The sequence below is a fragment of the Lytechinus variegatus genome, chromosome 16 (genome assembly GCF_018143015.1).
Source record: "Lytechinus variegatus isolate NC3 chromosome 16, Lvar_3.0, whole genome shotgun sequence".
In the NCBI taxonomy this organism is placed as follows: Eukaryota; Metazoa; Echinodermata; class Echinoidea; order Temnopleuroida; family Toxopneustidae; genus Lytechinus; species Lytechinus variegatus.
The window spans coordinates 6,555,942-6,564,582 of record NC_054755.1 but is presented as its reverse complement, the minus strand read 5'-3'; the positions used below and the strand labels follow the sequence as shown (position 1 = coordinate 6,564,582).

Genomic DNA, 8,641 nt, shown 5'->3' with positions numbered 1-8,641 from the left:
GATAAGATGACAAACCAGGGGCCCGTTTCATAGAGCTGCAACTGTTGTAACTTTGCCATTATGACAACTACCATGGTAACCTTGATTTTGATTGGCTGCTGAGCCCTGCTACCATGGTAGTTGCCATGATGGCAAAATTACAACAGTTGCAGCTCTTTATGAAACGGGCCCCCGGGGTGTAGATTAACTAGTGTTAGACCAAGTGGACATTAAATGGGTGACAAAAGATATACTCCTGCGACATTTGCTAAAGGCTTAACATCTGAGAGGGCATGGGGTTAGCGATAGGATTGTAATAGAGTATTTCTAGTTCAGAAATAATGAAAACATTAGGAGTAAAGTTTGATATAGTTTTGGAGGTAAGATTTCATGTTTGGCTCAACGTGCTGATTTTTTTTATCAGAGCAATTGTTCCTGGAGCAAATGTCATGGAACCCCTTAAATGACATGGGTGCCAAATGGCCTAACCCAAACTCATACTAAATGGTAAGTGGGATAAATGGCAATTGGGATAAATGGCAATTTACCTCTCCAACTCTTATAATCTCTGTCTTAACTTTTGCAACATTGTTTTCACAAAATTAAGCTATATTGCCCAAAACATTTTAATTCCAAAGGCGGTGTTTCATGGAGCTGTTTCTACAGTAATGAATGATCTGTAGAATGAAGGAATATATGGCAAGCCAAATTTACTTTGTTGAAGGCCAAGTCCATATGATAAAAAAAAATTGATTTCAACAGAGAAAAATCAAGCAAACATAAAGCTGAAATTTGCATCAAAATCATACTTTATGTAAAATCAGAAAATTATAAGATTTGAAGTTGCACTTTATTCACCAATCATTCATGAGCACATCCAAGACAGCATACAAACAAGGATACTGATGATGCCACCCAATGGCTATTTCTTTCACATTTCATTAAATGAAATATAAAATATTCCCTCTTTTTCAATAAAATAGAAGATGGTCTGACTATTTGATTCCTCATGGAAAATATAAAATCATCATAACTTTAATCCATTGAGATTATGGCAAGAATCTTTTCAGCATCAAGTTGATAAAATATGTCATACAATAATAAACATAAGACCTTGTGACAGTGTGACATAATTGGCTTTGTCATTTGCAAACTGACTAGGATGTGAATAAAAGTGTTTTTAAAGAAATGAAACAAACTTAAACCATAACTTTCTTATCAATATACAACCGATCTTGTATTGAAATATTCAGTGCTATGTTTGTTTGATATTGCTTTATTTCTTCACATCAACTTCTTGTTGGGGTGGACTTTGCCTTTAAAGTTAAACATAATTAGAAAAAAAGTTATGGCATTTATATTCCAGTCTTATATAAAGCAATGTGCAACATCATGCACAGGTTTATGGAACACCCCGGCCATACTTCCTGCCAGAAAACTTACAGTTTATATTATTAGTACAAAATAACAAAAAGTTACAAGAAAAATACTTTGTATATAATAAAATGTCATAATTGTTTACTAAGGTACTGATTCTCACTGATGTACAAAGTTGAACCCCAATGGTACTGTCATACCAAAGAAACTGTCATCAACGTTGATGAAAGATGTCTTGATCAGTGGCGAATCCAGGGGGGGGGGCCACATCTGGCCCATGAGAGAGCCATAATAATTTTTTTTACGGTAAATATGCCGAGGTTATAATAATGATATGTCCACTTATATAGCGCAGTTATATGTGCATATACTCAACTGCGCTTTGATACTTGGTATCATATCAATACCCCGGCTGTAGCTGAGCCACCATATTAATAGGCGCTAAAGCGTTCAAGGAATAAATCCTACCAGGTAGCCATTCACCTCACCTGGGTCAAGTGCAGCACAGTGTGGATAAATTTCTTGCTGAAGAAAATGGTTGGGATTCGAACCCATGACCCTGTGTTTCAAATTCCAGAGACTAATCCACTGGGCCACAATGCTCCATGTCATTGGTAATAACATAATAACTTTTATGGTATCGAGTTGGTTTTGCCAGCGTGACGAGGTCATAATTCAATATCTAGCCAAACATGATACAGTGGCGAATCCAGGAATTTGAAATATAGGGGGCGCAGACGACAATTTTCTTAGATTTAGCTGTATTAATATGTTCAATGGGCAATAGGCCAATTCATAGTTCCATTCTGCACAGAAGAAGGTCATTTGAACTCAAATGACAAGGTGTTTTGATATTCCTTGACATAAGCACCAACTTTGATGAAAGATTTCTTGATCAGTGGCGAATCCAGGGGGGGGGGGGCATATCCGGCCCATGAGAGAGCCATAATAAAAATTTGTAATGTAAATGTGCAGTTTTCACCTAAGTATCCCCCCCTTTGAAAGTGGGGACCTTTTCTTTATTTGCTTGTCAAATTTTCAGTGGACAAAATGAGCCACCTCCCTTTTTGAAAATCCTGGATTCATCCCTGGTCTTGATAAGTCATATACTATATTCTTTTGAAATGTGCTCTTCATTAGATCTACCGGATAACCGCAATGAGTCCATTAGTGACTGGTATTTAGCATAATAAAAAGCAAATCTTTATGGTAACTCAGTATCAGGGTGTGAATCAAAGCTGGGAGCGAGACTGCAGATCAGTCAATGATCCAAATCTGTCTTATCAGGATGCTTGTACATAATTCATGCTTCTCAGTCTCAGCTATAACCAACAAGGCTTCATGACAGGTTGCCTTCATGCTGTGTCTCTCAATCTCCCTTTACCATTGGCTGGTCTCATCTCAGATTCACTGGATGGCATGGAAATTACAGATATCCAAAGTCGCGAGACCTAGACGAGATGCTATCTTTGGAGATGATTAAGAGCCGTCTTCAGTCTCCTGACCGTCTCCTCTCCTCCTAGTATCTCCATCATCTCAGCCACAGCAGGCCCTTGCTGTAAATAGTGAGAAAAATGGAGTGTACAGTGTAAAAACAAGGAGTGGGAAATGTATGTACATGGTGAGTTACAAGAACCTCTATCAATATCTCTTACAGTAAGAAACTGCTGTTATCTGTAAGAAAGAAATTGAAATTAGGCCCCCTGCCATAGCTCTCTCATATGTGCAATTGTTTTGTCTATCATCAAATGTGAAAATATAGCTACTTGCAGGTTCCTTGGAGCAATGATGCAGCTCCAACTTTTGACGAGGTGCCTAACAAGAAAACCCTCCAACTCTGTGTGCTCTGTTGGTGGGAGGAAGGGGGGGGGGAGTGAGTTCTGGTACGGATGTGCAGGCCTGTATTATGATAGGACTTACTGCTATTTTCAGAAAATCTCTTATTCTTATAAAGGAATACCCAAGTCATTAAAATGAACTAATTGACATACTAACCTTCAAACCACTCATCGCTACTCTAAGGACCTTCATGCACTGAGGATACTTGAGACCTTCTGGCAGTGATGTGAAACTCTGTCTCAGAATAGGACTTAATGTTTCTTTGGTGAAAGAATAAACTGGATCAAGGTGACTGATTGCAGAAGACAGTATAAAATCTAGAAAATATTAAGAGAAAAAAAAAAAAAATTTGCATTTGGTTTAATCATATCATCCATATATCAGTCAGGGAAACTCCCGCTTTTCCGAGATCGTTTGAAATGTCCCTTTTTCGAGATAGTTGCGTTCACCGAAGCGTGAATCACCGCTGAAAACCTTCGCCCTGTGTAGTCTTTCTCGGCTGTTTTCAGACCCTTATGTATGTGTGCGAACACTCGGTAATAAGAGCGGTGAAAATGTGTACGCGTGTATACAACCATAGAGCTGTTAGCTCCATGATACAACCGTGCATTCTTCTGGACATTGTTATCTTTAGAACATGTGCCTCTCTCTCCCCCTCTCTCTTTCTCTCTCTTATTTATTGTCAAGCATTCAATTTGATTTTCGTTCATCACTTACCCTTAATCCTGACGTTAAATGTACCGTAATTAGACCATATTTTTGGATCCACCGTCATATCCGTAATATCCAACTTTCATGTTAATTCCACCTCAGCATTCATCTTCAGCTTATGATCTGATGCACAATCCATAATCAATTCATTATAATATTATTTCCACTACTAGTGCCGGCGGAAGTCATGGAAATTATTAAGTCGATATGCAATTTCAAAACATGCCGAATACAGGTCTGTCCTAAAACAATCATTGGCTGGTTGACGAAGCCAACGAATTGGAAAAAAGTATACTGTATTCACATTCAAAACAAACATACTGCAAAGTATTGGGGCTAGCGGTCACCAAATAAAGTGCATTATAAAAGTCTGCCTGTCAGCTCGATCCATGTCCAAACTTCCCTCAAACGTCCAGCCCAGATGAGAATAATTATCATGATGTCATTATGATCATGACCATTCTCCATTCGACATGATCCATGCTAGCAGTGAACAGGTGTGAGATCAATGGTTTAGATTATGAACATTATCGAGAACTGCATATCCATTTTCCATAGCACTAAACCGCCGGAGAGCTGGTTAGAGGTTATTACCATAGGAACGAATATATTTTCCGAGTCTTTCTTATCATATATTACGTAATGCCGTACCCAAAATAACTTTCAGCATGATCATGGAATGTCCATGGTAGTACCATAGCTCTTTGTACACGCAATACACACACACACTGCACGTTCGGCTACAACATGTAGCGGAGTATCGCGGCACAAAGGCTGAACGCAGAGACTAACCTCCTCTTACGAGAACTTTTGCTTGCATTTTTTCAGCATAAATGTGTCTTCTTTGTTCAATAGCGTCTAAGCACCACGGTGGCGAATTCTATTTTTTGGAATATAGATGAGAAATTTAGTTTTCTTTAACATATTTGAAAATAAAAATCCGCCACCGTGGTGCTTTTTTTATATGAATTTTTTAGTGAGGGTATGTCAAAAAACCCCATTCACTTTGTACAGGAAAGCTATTCGGTGAGATCCTAAAAGATTACGTCATGCGACCACAAATCCCTGTTTATCGAGATTCTGTCGCTCTCGCAAAAGCGGGAGTTTCCTTCACTGTATATAGAAGACTATAATTGCACAACACTATGAAATATTCATAAATAGTAATATATTTACAAAATCTTTGATGTATATTGATTGTTAAAGGAAATGTTTCGATTTGAAACCTGCAGATGAAATTCCATGGTTTAATCAGCCCACTGTATTCAAAGGTCACATAAGTGGATGCCCTTTTGATTGGCTTCAATTATCCATATAGAGCATTTACAAAAGTGATGCATTAAAAATGCATATTTTGGTCTGCCTATCTGCATGAGCAAAAATGACCATATACATGAGTTAAAATGCTGATGTTGGAATAGAGAATTCAATGAAAATGAATGAATTATCTATGATTTGCACATTTGTATGTTGAAAAACTAAAGTAATGATGCAAGTCATCTTTAGAGGACATATATATATATATATATGTTCAAGATGAAATTCACGATGGCACTGTCTTTGCATAGTTCATAGTTTTAAGAACTAACCTGAGTATTGCGTTATGGAAGAAAAGTCTGTCGTAGTCAGATCGGGACAAACCCATAGAAATGCATAGTTGGGTGATGTCAAGTCTTTTAATCTTCCAATGTGATCCTGTAAATAATGAAAAATAAAGAAAATGAGAAAAAATAATAAAACGTCACACCTGCCAACCCTTACACTTCAAGAAAGTGGGAAGCATCAGAAGAAAGAGGCTGAAAATAGAGACTTTGTTGAATTTCCTATACATTAGTAGAGACATATATATTTACATGAAATAGGGACACCACGGAAATGGCTCTCTCTTCCACTAAAATCAGGACTGTCACGATTCTTCAATCATAACATTAACATGATCAGGTATATATCATCTGTGACCTTCAAACTTTGACCCTGTGACCCTCCAATATGCATGCATGCTGATCCCTCAGAAAATACTTCAGTTATTGCGAGGAGATATTTCAATGTACATGTGTGTAATGACCTATGTGACAGGTAATTGTTGTCCTCATGGCCCCCAAATCTACTCAGATCATCATCCCCCCACATATATACAGAGATGATCCCTCAAAAACATATTTAGTTATCATAAAAACAAGATACCTTCATGCAATAAGGACCAATGTGACCCCTTTGACTTTGTAATGCCAAAAACTATTCAGATCATCAGTACTACTATATGCATACCTGGAACGAGTCTGAAGTTGATTTGTCAAATGGTTTTTAGGTCATTGCAAGAATAAAAACGGGACAGATGGACTGAGAGACAAGAATCTAAAACATGCCTCCAGCATCCTCCTATTGAGGGGAAGGCATATAACACTTTTTTTTGTGAAACAGTACCCAAGTCACTGTGCATAACAGGAATTTTCATACACAGACCAGAAAAATAAAATAATGGGTACATATTGGGTACCCTACACGATAAAGACTTGAAAATGTTGATCCTCAAGGTGGGGTGAGGGTAGAATACTTTGAATTATCTTGAGATACTTACCTTCCTTGCTAGTAAAACCTTTCTGAGATAGTCATCATCCATTTCATGAAGAGAGCTGTTTGTCCTAACAGAAAAAAAGTTATTGAAATAACATTACATTTTCTTATCATGGAAAAAAAAGAAAAGGAGACCTTTTAATTACACTATCAACTCATGACTTTGCATACAGCTTGTATGATATGCACGGCAATTTTTGTGAAACAATGTAAAACATCGCACAGCAGAAACTTTTACTATTTGTTGACTTGGTCTCTGAGCTTTCTAGGGGGTGTTTCACAAAAAGATAAGGTAGGACTTAGAATCTAAAATGCTGACGCGAACATGATATGTAACGCACAATCTAATTCATTATTGCGCAGTAGTGCGTGTCCTCTAAGCACAATCTGACCAATGCAGCCATGCCTTTTAAAATTACACACAAAAGGGAATTTAAGTGCGACTCTAAGTCACACTTAATTCTTTGTGAAACGCCCCAGAATTTGAGTCATACATTACTGTCATAAGTAAAGAGTAGTGAATCTTTATGTACCAAGTTAGCTGGAATTCGGGTGGTCCTTTTCAGGACCAATGCTGGCCCAAGAAAGATAAATGGTATACCGTGAAACCTACTATACTATTAGCTAGAATTTGCTCTCCCTTGTAGCATCCCCGTCAGCCCCCCCCCCCCCCTATTTCAACTTTGTCTGATACAGTGCATACTCAACCCTCCTCCATTATACAGTATAGCTGGTGTTAAAGTGTATGGTTTAGAGGCAATCAATACCTTCCTCCAAGTTCTTCTCTGACTGTCTCTCTGAGTTCCTTTATTAGTCTTTGTTGACCTTTACTTGACCCCAATAACCTTGATAGGTGACCTCGATTGACCCCATCCAGTAGATCCATGTCCAGCACGGCAGAGTGGGTGGTGACTTTATCTAGAGAGAACTGCGTGTCAAAATGAAATAACACTATAAGACTAGCAACACATCTAGATGGATTCTCAACCGTAAGTAGACAAAATTTATCCCTCCCCTTTGCTCGATCAAGAATACATAATAGACCTAGCATTTTCATATCATGACTTCCTTCTTGTAGAATTCCTGTACAAGGTAAATGAAATGCAATAACGAGTTTTCAAAGGAAAACACCTCATCAATTTTCTGTCTTGGATCAAATCCGGAAGTATGAGAAATATGAGGGCCTCATCTTACAAAGAGTTGAGACTTATCTAATCAAACACAACTATGGAAAGCCAGTAATGCCAAGATGTAGAATACATACGTCAGTTTATTTTTTACGAACTATTAGTTCTTGTACATCATTGTCCTGACATATCACTGTTCCCTCTGTTTCCAAAGGGATGTTGTGTTCATTTTGTGTCAAGTACAATTACGACAATCAATGGTTTCCATGGTTAAGTTTGATTGGATCAATCACAACTCTTTGTAAGGCAGGTTCATGATGTAACTTACATCTGAAATCAACTCCTCCATACTTCTGATCTTCCTGTTGTCATCAAACCCTGACCCGCAGAATGTGATGAAGTTTAGCAATGCTTCAGGCATGTAACCTTGATTCTGAAGAATAAAACAGAAAATAGTCTGAAGAAATACAATAAAGCATTTAGTTGAAAATAGGGTGTTTACCTTCTGGGGCCATTTCATAAAGCTGTTCGTACGTTAAGAGTGACTGGTTATCCTTTCTTACGTGCTAACCATGACCAATTCAATATACCACTTCCCGCAAGAAGGGATCAGCAGTTGTTCTTTAAGTCGCTTTTAACTTACGAACAGCTTTGTGAAACACCCACCCGAACCCACACATCGTGCATTTTCTTTACACACAAGCATGTTAATGCATAATTATATTAGTCAGGGGCCTTAGGCCTTAAATTTGAAGTTTTGGGGACAGAGTTTACAAAAGCACCAAACTTTCCCTATGTCACTATTAGGTCAATAGCTTCATTTTTTCCCACAGAACATGGTGTTGAAAATTGCATCTTCATGCAAGAATATGCTAATTTATGCAAATTAGCAGTATTTTTATGCACGAAGCCATATGCCATTAGGAATCAATTAATATTTTTTTTAAAAAAAGATACCAAACTTTAGGAAAGTCTCTATCAGGTCGATAGCTTTAATTTTTCCCACATGACATGGTGTTGAAAATTGCATCTTC

General features: G+C 37.8%; 1 protein-coding gene across 1 annotated transcript in view; it reads right to left on the bottom strand.

The window, feature by feature from the left end:
• Positions 1-1,915: 1,915 nt before the first annotated feature.
• The window catches only part of LOC121429648 (probable glutamate--tRNA ligase, mitochondrial), a 22,678-nt gene continuing 15,952 nt past the window's right edge, over positions 1,916-8,641 (bottom strand). The window contains exons 10-15 of the mRNA XM_041626790.1: positions 7,936-8,040; positions 7,248-7,408; positions 6,485-6,548; positions 5,496-5,601; positions 3,352-3,512; positions 1,916-2,912 (exon numbers count right to left, since the gene is read on the bottom strand). Of these exons, the coding sequence (XP_041482724.1) occupies positions 2,820-2,912; positions 3,352-3,512; positions 5,496-5,601; positions 6,485-6,548; positions 7,248-7,408; positions 7,936-8,040 (690 nt within the window). The 3' untranslated portion in view covers positions 1,916-2,819. The remainder of the gene's footprint in view (positions 2,913-3,351; positions 3,513-5,495; positions 5,602-6,484; positions 6,549-7,247; positions 7,409-7,935; positions 8,041-8,641) is intronic.